This window comes from Leucoraja erinacea, chromosome 3 (genome assembly GCF_028641065.1).
Source record: "Leucoraja erinacea ecotype New England chromosome 3, Leri_hhj_1, whole genome shotgun sequence".
Taxonomy (NCBI): domain Eukaryota; kingdom Metazoa; phylum Chordata; class Chondrichthyes; order Rajiformes; family Rajidae; genus Leucoraja; species Leucoraja erinaceus.
In genome coordinates, this window is record NC_073379.1 from 13,919,050 (window position 1) to 13,943,577 (window position 24,528).

General features: G+C 42.6%; 1 protein-coding gene across 3 annotated transcripts in view; it reads right to left on the bottom strand.

Moving 5' to 3' along the window:
• arhgef28a (Rho guanine nucleotide exchange factor (GEF) 28a) overlaps window positions 1-24,528 on the bottom strand; it is a 259,871-nt gene that overhangs the window by 177,863 nt on the left and 57,480 nt on the right. For all 3 annotated transcript variants that reach the window (XM_055632136.1, XM_055632137.1, XM_055632138.1), the window contains exons 4-5: window positions 13,698-13,825; window positions 11,305-11,669 (exon numbers count right to left, since the gene is read on the bottom strand). In XM_055632136.1, coding sequence (XP_055488111.1) covers window positions 11,305-11,669; window positions 13,698-13,825 — 493 coding nt within the window. The remainder of the gene's footprint in view (window positions 1-11,304; window positions 11,670-13,697; window positions 13,826-24,528) is intronic.

A 24,528-nucleotide genomic window follows, 5' to 3' on the forward strand; every position in this document is an offset into this window, starting at 1 on the left:
AGGCAGCAACTCTACCGCTGTGCCACCGTGTCACCCCTTTGATTCCTGTTCTTATTGTCTTATCTTTCTCTGTCTCCCTGCATCCGTATCATTCGTAATCTATAGCACCAACCTTACTGAACCCAGCCTGGAGAAATTAGAATCAGTAAATGCTTTACACGATGCAGTCTAATTTTATTACTCAATGAAGAGTAAAATCAGACATCTGTCTGAACTCACTGCTTCTCACATAGGTTAAAGCATTCTCATTAACTCATTGCAATTTTTCCTCAACACCTTTGTTCTCCTGAGCATGTAATCACAGAAAGGTCTCCTCATCATTGCTCTTGCCAAATGCCCAAAATTAGCCATCTGTCCCGACATGATCCAATTTCCTGGCAGATGTGTGGAGGTTAAATTCAATCAGTGACCCTCTGGTTCATAGCAGCTGTTGCTGACACTAGTTGGTATTTTCCCTAGATTTAATGCAATTTAAATATATTTTTTAAATGCACAAGGAAGTTCTGAATGAAGGCTTTGATTCCATTTGGAACAGAATGAAGACGAGACCCAGTGTCAATATTCCAAGGTGAGAACTGGGAAGGGCTGCCAGCACGGTGTAACCTACTGCATTGGCAACAACCCAATGATACAGCAGAAGATAACAACAGGCCAGGCGGCAGCTGTCATCCTGCAGAGACACAATCCTTTTCCAGGATGCGCTGTGTCACTTTGCTTCAGTTTTCCTGAGGAGACCAGGGCATAGTTGGGATCTGATATGGTTTGGAGATAGAACATGGAAAGAGGTGTGGCACGGTGGCGCAGCAGTAAAGTTGCTGCCTTACAGCAACAGAGACCCAGGTTTGATCCTGACTACAGTTGCTGTCTGTATGGAGTTTGTACGCTCTCCCTGTTTTCTCTGAGTGCTCCACTTTCCTCCCATGCTCCAAAGACGTGCGGGTTTGCAGGTTAATTGTCTTTAGTAAATTGTCCCGTGTGTGTAGGATAGAACTATGGTGTGTACCGGTGATCGTTGGTCAGCATGGTCAAAATGGGCCAAAGGGCGTGGGAGGAAACTGAAGATCTCAGAGAAAACCCACGTGGTCACGGGGAGGACGTACAAAGTCTGTACAGACAGCACCCGTAGTCTGGATCAAACCTGGGTGTCCGGCGCTGTAAGGCAGCAACTCTACCACTGCGCTGCCCAAATGCACTTTAATGCACCCGACTGTTGTTTCAGCATCAGACGTGCATCTAATGACATCATTATTCATGGAATACCAGCTCTCACAAGTTCACAAATTCTCTAATGGAGAAGAATAAGGCCATTCAACCTAATCGTCCACTCTGCTATTCAATCATTGCTAATCGCTGCCTCCTACTCTCATTTTCCTGCCTCTCTTTCAAGAGAGATTTAGCTTTTAGAGCCATGGGAATCAAGGGATATGGGGGAAAAGCCGGAACGGGGTACTGATTTTGGATGATCAGCCATGATCATATTGAATGGCGGTGATGGCTTGATGGGCCGAATGGCCTACACCTGCACCTATTTTCTATGTTTCCGCGTTCATAACCCCAATGGCACATGTATATCTCACACAGCCAGCAATGGACTATTTTGCTTGATACAAAAACTACTCGGGGGATGAAAAATGTGCAATCAAACTTCTGGGGTTAATAAAGTTTAATATATTGAACTTCTTGGCATCCAGGAAGAATCCTAAAGGGAATTTGTTAGCACGAACCCACAATTACATATGGTAGTTATCTATAAGGTCATAAGGGATAGGAGTAGAATGTGGCCATTCCGCCCATCAAATCTACTCTGCCTTTCAATCATGGCTGATCTATCTCTTCTTCCGAACCCCATTCTCCTGCCTTCTCCCCATAGCCTCTGACACCCATATTAATCAAGAGTCTATCTATCTCTGCCTTAAAACATATCCACTGACTTGGCCTCCACAGCCTCTGTAAATTAATCTATAAATTTCTGTCTAACCACGCCACTAGAACTTTAGTCTAACCTTACCAATAGTTTGACAATTCAAATCTTGCAATTTTGTGCATGCTTCACAACCTTTTCGACCGTCATTTTTGTATATCAGTTAATTTTAATTTACCAAGAAGTAATTTCTCTCTTGCAGCCTGTTAAACATTGAAAATTATGGTAGGACTTCCAATGAGACTTGCAAGTAATATGGTCTGCATTAAGCTATCAGTTATTGTAATGAGTTGGTATTCACGTTCTAAGTTTGCTGGGGATAATCATTGCAGCGTCTTATATTGATGACATCTCTGTTACGTGGAAGTGAGAAGTGTTTTTTTTCTCTGTTTTAAGGAAGTACATTGGTGTTTCTATGTATCCCCATAATCCCTGACACCCAAGAATTTGCCTATCTCTGCCTTAAAAATATCCACTCACTTGGCCTACACAGCCCTCTGTGGCAATGAGTTTGACAGATTAACTATCCTCTGACTAAAGAAGTTCCTCCTCACCTCCTTTTTAAAAGAATGCCCCTTAAGTATTTCACCCATACCAACATAAATTGTAGCTCAAAGATCCACACAACATGCACTGTACCACATGTAGAACCAGGAATACATTGCACTAGCTTGTTGCTTTTATTGCTATTTACCTTCATTAACATTGGCTGGGCACTCTCAAAAGTCACTGCCTGTTGCTCAGATACCTTTCAAAGCCCACAATGTGTGCTTCAACTAACACGGCGTGCTTTCTCCAGCATTTAGCTGTTGGGATGTGGATGCACTGGATGTTTAAGCAGTGACACATGATTGCAGGGGGTATGGTTAAGACCACAGCTCGACTCTCAGTGTGGGTCTGTGAGACAAACGTACCCCATAACAAAGGGTTTTCTCCCAGGGTGTTTTCAGAGTCACCAACCTACGCTAGATAGTCATAGTCACACACCGTAGAAACAGGCCCTTCAGCCAAACTTGCCCGCACCAACCGACATGTTCCAGCTACACTAGTCCCACCTGCCTACATTTGGCCCATATCCCTCCAAACCTGTCCTATTCATGTACCTGTCTAAATGTTTCTTAAATGTTGTGTTAGTACATGCAGCCCCTTAATGCTCAATGTATTCTCAGGCTCAGATCCTCCAAGGCAGTCACGGTGGCACAGCAGTGGAGTTGCTGCCTTACAGCGAAAGCAGCGCCGGAGACCCGGGTTCAATCCCAGTTACAGGTGCTGTCTGTACGGAGTCTGTACGTTCTCCCCCTGACCTGCGTGGGTTTTCTCTGAGATCTTCGGTTTCCTCCCACACTCCAAAGAGGTACAGGTGTGTGTGTTAATTGGCTTGGTAAATGTAAAAATTGTCCCTAGGGGGTGTAGGACAGTGTTAATGTGCGGGGATCGCTGGTCGGCGCGGACCCAGTGGGCCGAAGGTGCTGTACCTCCAAACTAAACTAAACTAAGATGTATGAAGTGCTTGCAGGAAGATCTTGGGGCATCTGCTTGTTCCTGTGCTGTTCTCTTCATAGAGGTCAAGGTCATGTTGACCCTTAGCTAGCTTGCAGCAGAATTCTTTTTTTAAGTAGTCATAGCAAAATTTGCAGTCAATTTCTCATTCAGCTTTTCACTACTGGTCACACAGGCACTGCATTAATTGTGGAATAATGTCATCTGCATTGATCACTGGACAATACAAGCAGCTTCTTGACCAGTGGCTTTTGCCAGCAATAGTGGCTCCTCATGAAAGCAGGCAATCAAAGACCGTGCCCACGTGCCAACAATAACACCCACAAAGCACCTGGGCCACTGCATCAAGAAAGGTTTCTATTCCCTCAAAGTTCAGTGTCTTGTGGATTACGAGAAAAATTTCCTCAAGATGTTCCTGGACTCTGCTATCCTGGAGGAGTCCGGATATTTTGCAAAGGCAGCACCAGTCTGGAATATGAGAAACTGTGGCTAAGTTCTATTCCCTTGATTGTTTGTACCAGTGTACTCTCTGACAAACACTATACCAGTGCACTCTCCAACATCACCGCACCAGAGCCCTCTCCAACAACCACCGCACCAGAGCACTCTCCAAGCACAGCAGCTGAGTACAGCAACAGCAAAAGCATGAAAAGTATAGGATAAGTAATTCAAAACACTATTGGTCTCCTTAAACTACATACCAAACAGATTTAGAGATACAGCACAGAAACAGGTCCTTCAGCCCACCATCACCAGCCATCAACCACCATCACCAGCCATCAACCACCATCACCATCACCAACCACCATCACCAGCCATCAACCCGCACACTAGCACTATCCTACACAGACTAGGTACAATTTCACATTTTACCAAAGCCTATTAACCTGCATATTTGTACGTCTTTGGAATGAGGGAGGAAACCGGAGGACCTAGAGAAAACCCATGCGGTCACAGGGAGAACGTACAAACTCCATTCAGACGGCACCCTTCATCAGGATCTAACCTGAGTCTCTGGCGCTGTAAGGCAGCAGCAACTCTACCGCTGTGCCACTGTGATGGCAGATGGGAAGACTTCACCACTGTCTGCCATGTCTTGCACAATCCCGCAATCTGGCAGTCACCAATATGCCTGCAAGCAAATAAAAGTGTATTTATCCCTGAAATGTTGCAGATAGTTTATATGCAAGCAGCATAAATCTGTCGAGCACGATTTCCCTTTTGTAAATCCATGCTGACGTTGTCTAATTCAGGCACTGATTTCCAAATGCTCTGCAATTAGTTTGACCATAACAGACATTCACCACTGCTTGCTGGTCGATCAGATCTATCCAGGCATCCAAATCAGGACTGGTGCTCATATTGTAGCGATTTGGAGGAACAGCTCCATATAACCCATTGGGCAACTTACAACCCAATGGTATGAATATTGACTTACCTAACTTCAAGTAACCCTTGCTTTCCCTCTCTCCATCCACCTAGTTCTCTGACGGAAGAAGGGTTTCGGCCCGAAACGTCGCCTATTTCCTTCGCTCCATCGATGCTGCTGCACCTACTGAGTTTCTCCAGCATTTTTGTGTACCTTAGTTCTCTGACTAGTTTCACTGCCCTCCTGATTAATTTTACTCATTGCATGCCTCGTTATCAACTTCCCCTCAGCTAATAATGAACCATTCTATATTTTCCTTGATCATCATCTGCTTTGATCTGTCATTTCACACCTTCCACTTCCATATCTCTAGTTTCCATCTTCCCAGACTCTCAGTCTGAAGAAGGATCTCAACCTGAAATGTCACCCAGGGATGCTGTCTGCCCCCCTGAGTTCCTCCAGCATTTTGTGTCTATCTTCCTAAATTGTAGAGATGGGGTTAAGGTCATTTTCTAGCAAACGATTGCAAAGTCTCACAGCTTCTACAAGTAAAACCTGTAAAAACAGCTGTCCACAAACTTACTAAGGAAAATGTAAGTCTGCATATAGAAACAAATGTGTTTTCATTCCTGCATTTAGCAATTTATTTTCCTTCTCCTCTCCGGATGTCAGAGGTAATGTGATTTTTATTAGAATATGTGTGTAAATGTCATGCAGCACAAAACAAGTCTCTTTGGCCTACTGCTTCCGCAAAGACATCAGTTACCCATTTACACAAATGTATCAAATTCCAATCTCACAATCACATTTTCCTCGACCCTGATCTTTGTGTATCCTTCATTTCTTTCTGCTAACTCCCATCCTTTCACTAAAAAACAATTAATTGCACACTCATATTTTTGATAGCAATCCAAAATCAATATCCTCCCAGATTGTAAATCTGTTTAAGACAATTATGGAAACAGATTTAAGAAACTATAAAAGGGCAATGGAAAACAAAAGCTCATTTCGATGATTTAAGATAAAAAGTCAGCACAGGCACATTGGAAAAGCTGATTACAGTATAGCCATTAAGAGGAAATAAATATTTCAGTGTCCAGAGCCTGGTGGTACATGCTTTCAAACTTCTGCACCTTCTGCCAGGTGGGAGTAGGGGGAAGAGGGAATGACTGGGTTGGGACATGCCTGTGATTATGTTGGCTGCTGTTTCGAGGCAGTGTGAATGTAGATGCAGCCAATGGTTTGTGCTGTTGATCACCACTTCAGCGACCTGGGTTCAATACTGACCTCAGGTGCTGTTTGTCTTGGGATGCTCCAGTTTCCATCCAAGTCCTATGGATGCTGGTAAGTTAATCGGCTACTGTAAATCACCCCCGTATAGGCAAATGGCAATATGATGCATATGTGGGAGAGAATAAGTTCCAAGGTCACAGGAAAATAAAAAGAAAGGGAATGAGACGGGCATAGAAGCAAACAAACAAGTACTGTAGATGGATTAAAATGATTTGCACTGGTTGAACAGGCAGTTGTGAATGAGGTGATACAGGTGCATGTTAAGAAAATGGATACTCGTTGAATTATGGATAAGGTGGGAAACCTTGCTGCAGGCTTCAAATATTTTATTAGTTAAAAGCAAAACCCTTTGAAAAAAAAACAACTGAATGAGTGGAAATATCATGAGAATATGCTGGGTACATATTAGTATAGCATGTACAAATTAATTCTGTCCCTTAGCAGAAATATCTTCTTCCCTGCAATTCTGCCTTTTGAAGTATGCACATGCATGACTGGTTTAGATTGTGGTATTCAGAATATTTTTGTGACCACAGAGTTGATTAATGGCAGGAATTCGCCAATTATAAAATTTGTCTAGAAAATTGGAAGTGAAACCAATAAATCATTAGTCAAATAAGTTACTCTAATTGATGCTGACCTGCTCGAATTTGAAGGATGAGACTTGGTTCACTTTTAGTTGTTAACATCCATTAAACCCAATATTGAAGAGACAAGTTAATTTTTTTCCTTCAATGTAATGGGCTCTGGCAAAAATATTGAACATTTTATCATGAAGCAGAGTTGGGTTAATTTGTGCTTAAGATTACAACTATCCTCTTATTCCTACTGCTATCCAATCTATTAAATTTGCTACCATAGTGTACTGAAACCTCTCATCCTCCCCCTCAGTTAATGACAATGTTCATTGATTTTGTGTTTCCTGATCTTTAGAAACTTTGATAAATAGATTTAAAATATTTTAAACATTGATCTTTTGAAGAACAAGTGGTTGGTTTAGTTTTGTTTAGAGATACAGCGTGGAAACAGGCCCACTGGGTCCGAGCCGACCAGCGATCCCCGCACACTATCCTACACCCACTAGGGACAATTTTTACATTTACCAAGCCAATTAACCTACAAACCTGCACATCTTTGGAGTGTGGGAGGAAATTAAAGTTCTCGGAGAAAGCCCACGCAGGTGAACGTATAAACTCCGTACAGACAGCATCCGTAATCGGGATCAAACCCAGGTCTCCGGCGCTGCATTGGCTGTAAGGCAGCAACTCTACCGTTGGTGTTAGAGGATATATAAAAGTAAATGGTGACGTCATGTAGTATTTTGGATTAGTGAATGGCAATCTCATGTAGAAAGGTTCAAGGAACAATTGTTTCTAGAGAATATTTTTGTTGACTCAAACGTGAAACAGGCATTGAACTTCAAATTCCAGACATGCTTTGGGAGCTAAAGTACACTATGCAGCTGTGCTAAAGCTTCACTAACTAACTACTGGCAAATGAACTATGACCGTATTGTCAGATTTAGAATTCCAAGCATGCCTTAAGTACATTACACCATCTAATATCAGGAAAAGGTTGTTTCCTGGAAAAGTAATATTAGTTAAATTCTTCAAAGCCAGAAGATAAGAATGTTTTAGACAAATATTCAAATGCCCTCCATGCGCCATGAAGGAATTCATGTTCAAGGCAAATTGCTTTCCAATCTTACAAGTGCTCCTACTTTCTAATATCACCATTTCTTCAGTGATCAGGCCAAAAGCAAATTCTTTACCAGTTCTCTCTCCACCATTTCAATTCAAGCTGCAGGATGACAAGCAAGACCCATGCCCAGACTGACACAGTTAACACATGGCACAGCTCACCTAACACCCTGTAGGCAAAAAACACTTTATTTCATTGTTTTTTTAATAGCTGAGATAAATAATCAGAAGGAAATAGGTGTTCACCAAAGGAAGTCGTAGACTGCAGGATGTTATTAACCAGTTGGTAAGGTGGGCAGAGCAATGGCAGATGTAATGTAATCATGCTAAGTGTGAGGTTGATGAACTTTGTAAGGAATAATAAGATCAGGATCTCAGTGTACAAGTCGAAGGGGCCCTGAAGATGACAGCGCATGTTCACAAGGTGGTGAAGAAGATAGGTGGGATATTTACCTTCATAAACTACGGTAGTGAACAGAAGAGCAAGAAGTTACAGTTTAACTTTATAAAACATTGGTTAGTCCACAACTCAAGTATTGTGTATCACTCTGCTCATCACATCTGGTAAGGATGTGATTGCATTAAAGAGAGTGCTGAAGAGATTCACAAGGATATTGTGTAAGAAGCCGGTTTAAACCAAAGATAGACAGAAAATGCTGCATTAATTCAGCGAGACAGGCAGCATCTCTGGAGAGAAGGAATTGGTGACGTTTCGGTTCGAGACCCTTCTTCAGAATGTCAGTCTCGACCCGAAACGTCACCTATTCTTTCTCTCCAGAGATGCTGCCTGTACTGCTGAGTTACTCCAGCATGTTGTGTCTATCTTCACAAGGATATTGCAGAGTATGAAGTGTTTCAGTTATGAGAGACTTGGTTTATTTTCTTTGGAGTGGAGAAGGCTGAGGTGAAAGCTAATAGAGGTATGAAAAATTATTAGTGGAATAAACAGGGACATTTAAAAAATTGTATTGTCCATAGCAAAGTTATCTATCTATCTTCTATATTACTAAAACTCTGTTCTTGACCAGTTTTGGTGATCTGTGCTGCGAATTCCGAGAGAACGTTGCCACCTACGGCCGTCATTTTTGGCCACCTTGCTCAGAGCCCCCCCCTCCGCCACATGTGTGCCGAGGATTTTTCCCGTCAATTAAAAATGACAGAGATATTAATGTTTTTACAAAATTCCCATTCTCTCTGCAGCCCCCGCTGGCAGCAGGGGGGAGGGACTATAAAACCAGGAAGTGGTGTGCCTCAATCAGTGTCTGCAAGATGGAGGAAGTCAGAGGGTCACATTTCTCTGAGCTGTGAATAACACAGAACACATGTTTACTCAAATGTAAGTGCCCTTAGTGGTTCTAAAATGCTTGCAGAATGTGTCTATTGGTTCTAATGCTTGCAGAATGTGTCTATTGGTTCTAAAGCTTGCAAAAAAATGTCCATTGGTTCTAAAGTTTGCAAAAAAATGTCCATTGGTTCTAAAGCTTGCAAAAAATGTGTCTATTGGTTCTAAAGCTTGCAAAAAACTTCTCTATTGGTTCTAAAGCTTGCAAAAAAATGTCTATTGGTTCTAAAGCTTGCAAAAAAAATTGGTTCTAAAGCTTGCAAAAAATGTCTATTGGTTCTAAAGCTTGCAAAAAATTGTCCATTGGTTGCTTTGGCTTGCAGTTGAAAGGCACTACTTACTGCAAATGGTGGCTTGGGTGTGGCTTGAAGTTGAAAGACACCACTTACTGCAAATGGTGGCATGAAGTTGAAAGGCACTACTTACTGCAAATGGTGGCTTGGGAACTTTGACTTGAAGTTGAAAGCCACTACTTCCTGCAAATGATGGCTTGGGTGTGGCTTGAAGTTGAAAGGCACTACTTACTGCAAATGGGGGGTGTGGGTGCATTGGCTTGAAGTTGAAAGGCATTACTGCAAATGGTGGCATGAAGTTGAAAGGCATTACTTACTGCAAATGGTGGCATGAAGTTGAAAGGCGCTACTTACTGCAAATGGTGGCTTGGGTGTGGCTTGAAGTTGAAAGGCACTTCTTACTGCAGATGGTGGCTTAGGTGCAATGGCTTGAAGTTAAAATGCATTACTTACTGCAAATGGGGACGTGGGTGCATTGGCTTGAAGTTGAAAGGCACCACTTACTGCAAATGGTGGCTTGGGAGCTTTGAAGTTGAAAGGCACTACTTACTGCAAATGGTGGCTTGGGTGCTTTGGCTTGAAGTTAAAAGGCACTACTGTAAATGCACTTCCTGTTTGTACTGTATATTGATTTTAGATAAAACGCTACCACTTGCCGCTGTGATTTTTGACCATCTTACTCAGTCCCCCTCTGCTGAGCAGGTGCAGAGAATTCTTCCCATCAATGAAAAATAAGTGTTATTAGTTTAAAAAAAATGTTGAGAATCTCTCTCCTGTCAATCACTCCATGAAAGCCACACCTTTTCCAGTGGGGTGGGAGGGGTTATAAAACCCGGAAATGTGGGTGTGGCTCAGTTTCTGCAAGATGGAGGAGGGAGAGGTCACGACTCGCTGTCTTTAGTGGCTTTGCACCCTACTTCAAATGGTATGAAACTGCACTTGAATTTTGTGGCCTTGCACCCCGCTAGAAGTGGTAAGAAACTGCACTTGAATTGTGTGGCCTTATATCCTGCTTGAAATAGAATTTCAAGGATTAGCCGCGAGTCAAGTACCAGCCCACCAGCCGTGAGTGAGTTGCCAGCACAACAGGCTTGATTGGCTGAGAAGCCAGCCCAAGAATCCATTTGGCGCACAATTTGCATACTAGCCCTCTAGAAACCAGTCCCTTTAGCCCACAACACCCATACTAGCGCTCCAGAAAGCCCCCCCCCCCCCCGCCAACTGGCCACCAATATTAGAATTGGTGGAGAGGTGGAATATTGCGTTGGATGACCAGCCCTCCTGTGTGATGCTGGGACCCAACGGGTCCCACTTAGTCTAGTATAAAACTAAATGCCTTTGCCTTAGGATATCGGATGAGCACTAGGTTTTGGTTTTGTGATACCACATGACAAAGAAAGCAAAGGGCCTAGTGTGGAGTTGTTGAATCCTACAGCATGATACAGGGGACTTTACAGGACATTACCTTGCACTAAAAGTTAGTCCCTTTATCATATATCTGTACACTGTGGACGGTCCGAGTGTAATTATATGTTGGCTTTCCACTGACTGGTTAGCATGCAACAATAAAACACAAAGTTTTTCACTGTTCACATGACAATAAACTGAAATAAAATAAACAGCCCTTCAGCCCCACTGGTCAATGCCGACCAAGATGCTCCAAGTGCTTGTACAAGATATTAGGTACTTGATGGCCGGCATAGGCATGTTGGACCGAGGGCTTGTTAACATGTTGTTTCTGGTTATTGAACAGGCACTTTAAAGCTTACTTACTTGAAAAGTATTCTACTCATAGTGATTTACATTAAATTATGCTGGCTTAATTAGATCTTAGAACCTGTTAACTGAATATTTAACATCAATGCTATCATTACAATATAACATACCTTTGCTTAATGTAAATGCTTGTGGAAGGACTTTCTGCTTTGGCACAGCCATGGCCCTGAGACAGCAATAATGATCGGCGGAAAACACTATCGAGTGAAGAAAAATTGGAAGCTTGTTTCACTAAATTATCCTGAGCTTCTTTGAGAATTGTGGCATTGTCAATTTGGTCTTCAGGACATTCACTCGAAAATGCCCTACATATGTTAGTGTCCAATAAAGCTGGTACATCAGGGTCCTTAGAGGGTGAGGAGCCATTACCCTGACCAACATTCTCCTCAGATGGTTCTCCACTTTGTGTGTTTTCAGTACTGGTACTTCCAGTAGTAACGTCATCAATATTATAGTGTATACCACTCCCATCAACCTAAAGAGTTCAAGAAAAACACACATTATTAACAGGGCCAAAGATGCCATGTAGTGTCATATAACACAATAACAGTTCAATGCATTAATAGCATTGTATATACTTTGTTTAAAATAATATCTGGGTTGAAACGTTACATAAAACAGGTTAGAGTGTCCCTCACACATGATGAAACATTTGACAGTGATTTTCCATGTGCATCACGTTGCAGGCTCGAAGGGCCAAATGGCCTCCTCCTGCACCTATTTTCTATGTTTACATGCAAAAACATGAAGTGAGGGTAGTGTACATGGGTGACTTCAATCATTAAGGGCCTGACCACTTTCCCGAGTTATTCACAAATTCTCATTTGTTTTCCCCTAAATTCAAACTCGCAGAATGAGTCCGTAGGAGTCCGTAGCTATATTGTAGCGGCTCGTTATGCCAGCCGTAGGTACTCGGGGCATCAGGTAAGTTGCAATTTTTCTCCTCCCGATTATTTTTTTTACTCGTGGACATTTTTTATCAGGCTGGAAAAAACGTCTCGACTTACCTGATGCCCCGAGTACCTACGGCTGGCATAACGAGCCGCTACGATATATCTACAGAATCTTACAGCCTCCTACAGACTTATTACAAACATTTTGCAAGTTTGAATCAAGAGGAAAATTTGTGATTATCTCGGGAAAGTGTGACGGGCACTTTAGGCAACACCCTACTGATTCTTCGCCTGTGAGATTATTCACATTTATACATTTGGCACTAAATTTGGGCCATGCAGAGGAATACAGATCAGGTTAGCTTGAATAAATCCTGCATGTGAACTATTTAAAATGATCAGTGTTTAGTCTAGTTTGGTTATAGAAACGTATAAAATTATAAAAGGACTGGACAAGCTAGATGCAGGAAAAAAGTTCCCATTGTTGGGGGAGTCCAGAACCAGGGGGCACAGTCTAAGAATAAAGAGGAGGCCATTTAAAACTGAGATGAGAATAAACTTTTTCACCCAGGGAGTTGTGAATTTGTGAAATTCTCTGCCACAGAAGGCAGTGGAGGCCAATTCACTGGATGGATTTCAAAGAGAGTTAGATAGATCTCTAGGGTGCTGGCAGAATCAAGTGATATGGGGAGAAGGCAGGCACGGGCTATTGATTGTGGTTGATCAGCCATGATCACAATGAATGGAGAGGTTGGCTCAAAGAGCCAAATGGCCTCCTCCTGCACATATTTTCTATGTTTCTATGCTTCTAGTTTAGAGATAGAGTGCGGAAACAGTCCCTTTGGCCCACCAAGTCCACGCCGACCAGTAATCCCTGCACACTAACACCATCCTACACACACTAGGGACAATTTGCATTTATACACAGCCAATTAGCCCTCAAACCTGTACATCTTTGGAGTGGGGGAGGAAACCGGAGCACCCAGCGAAAACCCACGCAGGTCACGGGGAGAATGTACAAACACCGTACAGAGTAGCACCCGTAGTCAGGATTGAACACGGGTCTCTGGCACTGTGAGGCAGCAACTCTACCGCTGCACCACCATGCAAACCTCGTGACACTGTGACTACATCCAAATCTTCGTGGGTGTGAATTTGATCAAAGCAATGCAGAACTGCCAAGACTGGCGGTCTCACGGGGATAATCCCATTTGCCCACATTAAGAGTATATTCTTCTTTACCTTACCTATTTACGTCGAAATGACTCTGAAATGTAATAATTGCATTTGATTGTACCATCTTCATCTGGCAGTGTGTTCCAGATATCAACTGCTCTCTGTGCGAAAAAGATACTTCCCAAATTCCCTTTAAAACCCCTTTCTCTGATCTTAAATGAATGCCCTCCTGCTTATGACGCCTGCCTTGAGGGGAACAAAAAAGTCTGTCTATTCTATCTATGCCTCTTATAACTTTATATACTTCTATCAGGTCACCCTCAGTCTCCTTCACTCCAATGTAAAAATGACTGCCCTAACAAATCTCCTCCCATAATTAAAGTCTTCCAATCCAAGCAACATCCTGTATTTAGCCTTATTTTGTAACACCTTACCTGATTTACAACCATACAATTGGCATAAATGTCTTCTCTGCCATCTAACGTGTAAGAAAGCCTTGCTGGAAGGGTAGATGGTTGCGGTTTTGACCTTTTTAAGAATTCCTGTGAAGTATGTTTGCATTCTGTGACAATAAAAGCAAACACAAATATTAAATATCCAAAAAAGAGTGGTTAAATCGACTGAAACCATTACTCTACCCTCTCAAAGAAACCGTTGAGGATCTGAAATGAACACTTGGCAGAGTTTCAATAATCATGCAAGCCAAAATTGTGCTAAAAAATAACAATCCCCACGTTCATTAGCATTTAAACAGAGCATCATTTAGGCAAATTTTCATCAAATGCTGAATACACTTTGGATTTTTAAGAGGAATGTTTGATAGAGTACAAAACAAAATATGTAGGAAGGAACTGCAGATGTTGGTTTACACCAAAGATAGGCACAAATTGCTGAAGTAACTTAGCTTGACGCAGCATCTCTGGAAAGATGGAATGGACGACGTTTCGGGTCAAGACTTTTCTTCAGACTGAGTCAGAGGAGAGGGGGTCTAGAGATATCATCGGTTGCATAAAGGTGACATTTTCTTCCAGTCAGAGCTCGCTTCTTTACTCAGAGGGTGGTGAATCTGTGGAACTTATTGCCACAGAAGGCCATGGAGGCCAAATCAATAGATATTTTTATGGCAGAGATAAATATTTGATTGTTCAAGAAGGAACTGCAGATTCTGGAAAATCAAAGGTAGACAAAAATGAAGAAGGGTTTTGGCCCGAAACGTTGCCTATTTCCTTCGCTCCAAAGATGCTGCCGCATCCGCTAACTTTCTCCAGCATTTTTGTCTACCTTAAATATTTGATTAGTACAGGTGTTGGGGGTTATGGGGAGAATGGGGTTGGGAGGGAGAGATAGATCAGCCGTGATTGAACGTTGGAGTAGACGATGGGCTGAATGGCCTAATTCTTCTACTAGCTCTTATGACCTTATGACCGTCCTCTTAGTCTGTTGGGGACTGGGATTAGTTTTCTTTTGCACATAATTTGAGTATATCCTGCCTTCACCGATTGCATTCTGATGGGAAAATGACCGTGCTTTCTGAGAGAAGCTGGCCCATTTTTATCTTGCCTGGGATTTGTTTGCTGCAGAAAGTGGCACCTCTATATCACAGTTGTGTCACTCAGATGGGGATTAAAAACCCTAACAAAAGTTCCTTTTACCTCAGAATGTTGGATGCGGCATACCTTCATGCTAGAATTAGAGGTGTAATGATTTTACATAATAATGGTGAGTTGCACTGATCCACAATCCACTCATATGTTATCAATGATTTTATGAAGATGCTTTGACATGTAATTTTAGAATGCTTTAACAAAAATGCCTCTGAAGTGCATTTTGGGAGCGCTGTAGTGATGCGGCATGGAAACAGGCCCTTCAGCCCCATGATTCCACACCAACCATCGATGACTCGTTCACACAAGTTCAACGTTTTCCCACTTCCACTTCCTACATATGCGGGCATTTTTTTTTTTTTTTTTGTTACAGAGGCCAATTAAACAACAGACTGACCATTATCACAATACCGGTGATCTTCACAATAAAATCCAACTGGAATAGTCAGATAACTCTAGCCATCTTTCTCAAAAATGCCAATGTGGTATTTGACCAATTTAGTGACCAGGAGTTCCCACAACAAAATGGCCACGGTCCACATGGAGTTTGAGGCACAGCACAGCACAGCACCATTCCCCACCTACACAAACCATGGGTGCACGGGTATTATGAACATTTGCTCAGGCAATCATATCACACAACATGTATAATGTAATGATTGTACATTGCTGTTAATCAAACTATTGTGATAAAACTATGCTGCTGGTTTTGGTTTCTGGGCCGCCCAGGTGATACTTGAATCGATTAGATTAAACAAAAAGTTTAATTATTAATCACTGCTGAAAGGAGTGAAAGGAAATAAACTTTTATTAGAATTGATACAATGTTAACCAGAATTGTACAACGTGATCTACCTGGGGCTTAACTAGCGCACTTATATCCTAAGCCAATTAAGCAAAGAATCACAGAAGCCTTTTTCTCATCTTCTGCTAACTTTTGGGATGATTGGAAATTCACTCCATGATCCCTTTGTTCCCCAGCATTGATTGCTGCATCAACATATTGTGTATCATTTTTTGGTAACGATTCATGAGAAACTTCCAAATATGACATTTGGCCCCCTCAGCTAAATCATTGGTACACTTTATGAATGGCTGGAACCCAAGCACCTTTCCCTATGGTACTCCACCAGTTAGGTGGAGCCTGCCAATCTGAGAAAAAATACTTTACATTTCATTCCGTTAACCAGTTCTCAATCCATGCAAGTATATTAGCCCAGTTGCATATAATCTAACCTTATAGACCAACTTCTCATTCAGAATCCTTCTGTTGATCGGAATACATCACACCCTAAAGTCACATCCACAAAAACCCCAATTAGATAGACACGATTCCCCTTTCATAAATCCATACTGGATCTGCTCAATCCTATTCTCTTACGTTCTGATGTTCTGCTGCCACATCCATTATTGGTGACAGTTGTTATTGATTCCATTATACAGCCATTGGTCTGACGGGTAAATAGTTTGGGTTTTTTTCTCTCCCGTCATAAAGCTTAGGAGCAATATTAGGCCATTCGGCTCATCACGTCTACACCACCATTCAATCATGGTTGACCTAACCCCATTCTCCTGCCTTTTCCCCATAACACCCGACACCCATACTGATCAATCCTTCAATCCACAGGAACAAATGCAAAATATCTGGAAGTAAAATGACCAATGCAGTCATTACTCTTACTCCATTGCCATGTTTTCAAAGTTCTCTGATGAAGATCTCAGGAGTTTCTTAAGAATTAAATTCTAATGTAAAATATAAATTTGATTTATTTTTTCTTTAAACGCTTGCATGAAAGATTTAATATAACAGCGTTTAGATTTCTAGGAATTGGATCATTCAAGAGATGGTAGTATTCTCCATAGCATTCTTTAACAGAAGGTTGGGGATCATGACAGAAGCCTTCACGTGGCGTTCCCCAGAAACGACGACACAATGCACTCTGTGATGCGTTGGGCGGCCAATTCTGTCAACATGTTGGACTACGACAGAAACCGACAGCGAGCTATGCGTCGTCTGGCACACGAGATAACGAACAGAAGGTGATGTACAAGATGTTACAGAGCCGCTTGTACGTTTTGTGAAGGTTCCGCTCCTTCAACGTCTGCAGTAAGATGCTGCAGATATTCCACCAATCGGTGGTACCATGTGTCATCTTCCTCGCTGCCGTGCGCTGGGGCAGCAGGGCGAGGGCTGCGGACGCCAATAGGATTACATGATGTTATCAACAAACTCATCAGGAAGGCTGGCTCCATCCTGGAGGCGGAGTTGGATTCATGGAAGATTGGTCTTGGAGGGGAGGATGCTCCTCAAACTGCGGAGCATCCTGGACAATACAGCTCACCCCCTCCATGACACACTGGTCAACCTGAGGAGCACCTTCAGCAACAGACTGGTTCCACCAAGATGCAGGACAGAACGCCACACCAGATCCTTCTTCCCTGTGGCTATCAAACTGTACAACTCCTCCCCCCTCTGTCGTAGGGTAGATTAAGACTGACTCCCCTGTCCGCCTTTCCAATCTTTGCACGTCCCCAATCCATTCTACTCATCACTTTAATTTCATGTTTCATGTATTTTGTGTTTTTATGACTGTTGGCAGATCAATTTCCTTCCTGGGATAAATAATGTTCTATCGTATCGAATCGTATCGTGCCCAGTGATTAAAGGAGCAACTGTGAATATCAATCTACTTGTATATTCCCTTTTACTTTTTTGCTAGTAAAAGGGAATATACAAGTAGTGTAGATTGCTAATTAATTTCCCAGTCTTAAAATAGTTTATGGATGTCATGTCATGATCAAAACTTTAGCCAAATAGCTTTTGATAGAATGATGTAGCAATCTCAATAAAGTTAATCATTGTTAATTACCAACCTGCACATTGTAATTGCATGTTACATTTATAACAATACATTTTTCTGTATTTCTAATAAGAGATCTAATGTTTAATTGTACAAATAACTATGCAGCTTATGAGTTATTTGATAACATCATGTAATCCAGTGGACCAATTGTGCTGTTATTGAGTCCAATTATGGATTGGAAGAAGACATAATAAAAACTAAATGGGGAAACGTTAATAGGTTTGCAGATAAAAATAAATTTGAAAGTATATGTACGTAATGACCCCGTCCCACATAAGCTATTTTTAGGCGACAGTCATAGTCGTAGCAGATTGACGAAAAACCAGCAACTGCAACATAAAATTTGAAATTGAATCATTTCTTTAACAACAACAAAAAAAACGAAGTCAGCACCAGCGACAACCTACGTTACCCTGGCGACAACCTACATTACCTTGGTGACAACCAACGTTAACTTGGCACCAACTACGGCATCACCTCCGTCAGGAGAAGTCAAGCTACGCTCATTGGCGTCAAACCCACTGTCGCCGACGGTCTCAGAAAATTTTTCAACATGTTGAAAATCCAGCGGCAACCAGAAAGACACTACCACTCTTTGGGCGACTGAGGAGAGGACTCACGACCATACAGGCGACACCCTGGCGACCATGTGACGACAGCCTAATCACGTAGAAAATCGCCTAAGTAGGACAGGCCAATTACTCTACAAAGGTTGAGTTGAGTTGGCTGTTGAAATATAATATTGGGTTAGCATCCACATTTCATAAGTGGTGCATATTGCATTACAATAGTGCATGCACTAATAATACAACATGATATTGTAATGCAATATCCTTGCTGGAGTAACTCAGCAGGTCAGGCAGCATCTCTGGAGGACATGGATAGGTGACATTTCAGGTTGGGATACTTCTTCGCACTGATTATATGAGAGGCAGAAAGTTGGAGAGTTGGAGGGAAAGTTGGCCGAAGATGGAGAGGTGCAGGCAGGACAAAGCCAGGCGAGTGAGGTAGGCAAAATGTGTATGAAGGAACTGCAGATGCTGGTTTAAACCAAAGAAAGACACAAAATGCTGGAGTAACTCAGCGGGACAGGCAGCATCTCTGGAGAGATGGAATGGATGACGTTTCAGGTTATTCAGACCTGTTGAGATTTATTCAATCTTCAACCAGGACAATGGAATGAATTTTTCAGTGATATCCAATAAACTGATGGAGAGGTGATGGCAGTGTTGTTCTTCAGAATAAGACCAGAAAAAGCTAGGGAGTTGAACTTACTGGATAGATGCTTGAAATAGCCAACATGGGTACGGTGGACTAAACTGTTTATTTTACATTATTTTAATATTCCATGTAGCTGGTGGGTAACACATAGAAGAGTTAAATCTATAGAAATTCCTCTAAGAATTCTCTCTATAATAAAGAAAAATCCCCAAACATCTGTCCGACAGATCAGAAACACTCTTGAGGAGTCAGGTGTGGATTTGTAAATGACCAATGTCTGAATAAGACTTCATGAACAGAAATACAGAGACTACACTGCACGATGCAAACCACTGGTTAGCCACAAAAATAGGATGGCCAGGTTACAGTTTGTCAAGAAGTACTTAAAAGAGGAATCACAGTTCTGGAATCAGGTCTTGTGGACAGATGAGATGAAGATTAACGTATCAGAGTGATGGCAAGAGCAAAGTATGGAGGAGAGAAGGAACTGCCCAAGATCAAAAGCATACCACCTCATCCGTGAAACATGGTGGTGGGGGTGTTATGGCCTGGGCATGTACGGCTGCAGAAGGTACTGGCTCACTTATCTTCATTGATGATACAACTGCTGATGGTGGTAGCATAATGAGTTCTGAAGTGTATAGACATATCCTATCTGCTCAAGTTCAAACAAATGCCTCAAAACCCATTGGCCGACAGTTCATTCTACAGCAGGGATCTCCAAACTGTGGCCCACGGGCCACATCTGGTCCGCCGCGAGACTTTTATCTGGCCCGCAGCAAGCTCAGCGCAGGACGGAGCATGTGTCAGTTAGGCATCGAGTCGATTCGAGCCGGGGAGCACCGCGGCCCGGAGTTGCTCTTAGTGTTGTTACTGGTTAGGTCCCTCGAATTGTCAGAGCCGAAACATCACAGGGCCACCGTGAAGAAGGGCGCAATGTGGGGGGTGGGAGCAGGGGCGGTGTTCAGCGGCAGTGGTCAGAATGGATTGTCGGTGCGTTATAACGTGCGATTGTTCCTCTCTGCCCTCTCTCTCTGCCCTCTCTCTGCCCTTTCTCTCTCTCTCTCTCTGCCCTTTCTCTCTCTCCCCTCTCTCTGCCTGCTCTCTCTCTCTGCTTCTCTCTGCCTCTGCCGCTCTCTCTGCCCTCTCTCTCTCTGTGCCTTCTGCGCCCTTTCTCTGCCCTCTCTCTCCGCCTCCTCTCTCTGCCCTCATTCTGCCTCTCCCTCTTTTACTAAATTTATAAAACTAACATTTCTTTATTTTTTACTATGGCCTGCAAAAATGTGCCAAATATATAATGTGGCCCTCGTGCTAAAAGGTTTGGAGGCCCCTGTTCTACAGCAAGACAATTATCCCAAACATACTGCTAAAGCAACAAAGGAGTTTTTCAAAGCTAAAACGTGCTAAATTCTTGAGTGGCCAAGTCAATCACCCGATCTGAACCCAATTGAGCATGTCTTTTATATGCTGAAGAAAAAACTGAAGGGGACTAGCCCCCAAAACAAGCATAAGCTAAAGATGGCTGCAACACAGGCCTGGCAGAGCATCACCAGGTAAGACACCCAACAACAGGTGAGGGGTTATCTTATAGAGTTGTTTACCTAGAGTAGGGGAATCAAGAACCAGGGAACATAGGCTTAATGTGAGAGGGGAAAGATTCACTAGGAACCCGAGTAGCAACTTTTCTTATACAGATGGTGGTGGGTATACAGAACGAGCTGCTAGAAGAGGCAGATACTATAACAGCATTTAAACAAAATTTGGACAGGTACATGTATATGAAATGTTCAGAGAGATATTGTCCAAATGTGGACAGGTGGGACTAGTATAGACTGGACATGTTGGTCGGTGTGGGCAAGTTGGACCGAAGGGCCTGCTTCATACTATGACTTCAATGACCCTGTTAACATTCCGATTCAGATTAGCTTACTGTTCTATACACCAGGGTGCACTGAAATTCCTTCCTCATATGAAGCTCGCAGAGTAATGGTAAATGCAATAATAAATACAATGACAAGGACCAAACAGCAGAATGGTGCAAGGTTGTGCAACAATCTGAAATGGGAGGAAAAAAAGAAAGAAATAATAACAGAAAAACTGAATGAGGTAGAGGTAAGAATAAGAATGTGGCAGTACCTCCAGGTAGGGGTGTGAAAGCACTGCAGCAGTGGGGATAAAGCTGTTCTTAAATGTGGACATCCAGGATTTCATGATCCTGTATCTTTAGTGGAAGGTTGTGCTCAAGTTCACAGGCATCCCTGATGATACGTCCAACCTTTCTGATACAACACAACATGAAGATGGACTGTATGGAAGGACTTGATCATAAGAGCTGTGTTCACCACCCTCTGCAAGTTCAAGCAGTCAAGTTGCCAGGCCAGGCTAAGATACATCTGGTCAGAATATCTTCTAAAGCGTATCTGTAGAAGTCCGAGAGAATCTCATGGACATGCTAAATCTTCTCAAGAAAGTAAACACTGATGTGCTTTCTTGATCAGGTTAGTCTGCTGGTGATACGAATGTCTAGGAATTTGAATTTGTGGACCATCTCTACATTTGTGCACATGTGTGGAACCCATCATTTCCTTAGGTCTGCAACCAACTCATTTGTCTTGATGACGTGAAAGACTAGGACAGGGTGACTTTGGTTCCAGAGTGGAGATGAGATGAGATGAGAAAGGTTGACCAGGTTTCTGTTTTCAGACCTGTGGATTAACTCCATCTCATCGGGAAGTTTATTGGTGAAGTGCATTAATGCAGCAAGAAACATATTTGTCCAAATTCACAGCTTTTTTTTTAGTCAACATTGGGATTAGATTTGGAATGAAAGCATCAGTCAGGATTAAGGCTTGAATGTCTTCTTGTGGCAGATTTACAATGGTAATGAATTTCAGAGGGCAGCAAATTTGTGTTTGAGGTTAAAAAAGACTATGTTGTGAAGTTGGTGTTTTCCACCATATTTATCTTAAGACTCAGCAAGATAGATGTTTGGAAGTTTGGTGGTATTGTCAGCACTGAAGAATCCACATTCCAGTGAGTTACTGACCTCTTGCTCTGTTTTCACAGTCATTTATCCTCCAGGTCACATTTTTTGTTGGCCTTATGCCTTCAAATATCTGTGTATCTGTTTTATTTTCTTCTCCCCGAACTGTAAATTCTTGGTTTTCAGTCCAAGAGCGCTTTCCATTTGTGGTTAATGCAATCATGAATCACTTCGACAGTTCATTTAAAGCAGCCTCAGTGATTCTTGGCAGAGAAGACATAGTCCCTTAGTTAACGGGTGCTAATCTTGATCAAACTGCGGAGCAAACCCTTCACCGTGGACTCCTGTTGGTGGGTAGATGTCACGAATTGTATTACATTTCGAGCGATCCCTGACACAATTACCCAATATATTCACCTGGGTAAATTCAATGCCAAAACTGAGATGGACACCAGCCTCTGAAAAGGCACAAATGGTGAAGGAGGTAGGGAAGCCAAGTTCAGTGAAGATTTTTTCCAGCTAAAATTCTTGGCACACAAATGACCAAAACCCTACTTTGTCAGAGAGAAACATTACTTTGTTATGTTTTGTGCTGCCTTGAACTTTATCTCCCAGGTAAAGAATGGAGTCAGCACTTTGTGTCTTAGTTCTTTTTTAATAGCTCGATCTATTAAAATGGCTTCCAGAGGCATCTCATTCTGCAACTGCTTCTGCGGACTTCTCATTGTAGACAACTGGATACAAGTATTTAGTCCTGGCTTAATGCTCAAAGACATCAGCGTCCATGTGAGGGACTGCAAGGATGCCCATGCAAGGATGCCCATGCTCGAAGGGCCGAATGGCCTACTCCTGCACCTATTTTCTATGTTTCTCTGATTCTATGGCTGCTAGACTAATCACACTCAAGTTCAGTATATATTTGTCAACTCTAACAATCTGGATCCCAAATGGCCAAAGCCATTGTAATTCTAGCACTGGGAAAGCTGTGATACACAATACAAAGGCTCTGAGTATTAGTCAGTGTCTAATGACATGACATGCTGTATCATCAACATGTATCACAACTGGTCCAGAGGGAAGTCCCTTGTCCATAGCCTCTTGACCTGTGCAGATCAGATGGCAGTGTTTAGTTTAATTTAGTTTAGAGATACAGCATGGAAAGAGGCCCTTCAGCCCGAATCCGCACCAACCTGTGCTTCTCACACATTAACACTATCCTACACACTAGGGACAAATTTTTACATCTATACCAAGCCAATTAACCTACAAACCTGTAAGATTTTGGAGTGTGAGAGGAAACTGAAGATCTCAGAGAAAACCCACGTAGTCACAGGGAGAACGTACAAACTCCATACAGACAGCATCCATAGTCAGGATCGAACCTGGGTCTCCGGCGCTGTAAGGTGGCAACTCTACCGCTGCGCCACCACGCGGCCATCACGGACATCTTTAACCTCGCACTATTCCATTCTCAGTTCCCCGCCTGCTTCAAAAAGACCACGATCATCCCGATGTCAAAGTAAGATATGGTAGTGTGCCTTTATTTCCACCAAACATTAGCTCTGACATTCTCCATCATGAAATGTTTCGAGAGACTGGCGATGGTGCACATTAACTCTGGCCTCCGAGACAGCCTCGATTCACTGTGGTTTGCTTACCATCGCAACAGGTCCACAGCAGATGCCATCTCCTTGGCCCTAAACTTATCTCTGGAACACCTAGATAACAAGAACTCCCACAGAGGACTCCATTTCATCGACTATCATTGTGCCTGCAACACCATAATACCATCCAAACTCCTGGACCTCGGAATCTGCTCCCCTCCTTCATCCACTGGTTTCTCACCTTTCTGACCCACAGATCTCAATCAGTGAAGATAAGTGGCAACACCTCCTCCACAATAATTATCAACACCAGTGCCCCTCAAGGATGCGTTTTCAGTTCCCTCCTATATAGTACTCTCTATACACTCACGACTGTATGGCCAAATTCAGCTCTCATTCTAACTCCAAGTTTGCAAACAACACAATCACAAGCACATGTTGAACCACATTATATTCACTGGAATTTAGAAGGATGAGAGGCGATCTTGCGGAAACATATTGACTAGAAGCAGGCAAAATGTTCCCAGTGTTGGGGGAGTCCAGAACCAGGGACACAGTTTAATGTTTTTCCTCATCTCAGTCCTAAATGGAAGGCCATTTAGGACTGAGATGAGGAAAAACATTTTCAGCCAGAGAGTTGTGAATCTGTGGAATTCTCTGCTACAGAAGGCAGTGGAGGCCAATTAGCTGGATGTTTTCAAGAGAGAGTTAGATAGAGACTAACAGAATCAAGGGATATGGGGAGAAAGCAGGAACAGGGTACTGATTGTGGATGATCAGCCATGATCATATTGAATGGCGGTGCTGCCTCGAAGGGCCGCATGGTCTACTCCTGCACCTATTTTCTACGTTTCTATGCTTTGACTACAAGCACATGTTGAACTCAGCAGAACCATATATAGTCCTAGTGAACATTTGCTGGAATTAACATTAAACAGCCAGTCAATCACTAATCTCCAATTGAAGTTAGTTTTGGAAAGCTGGAAAGT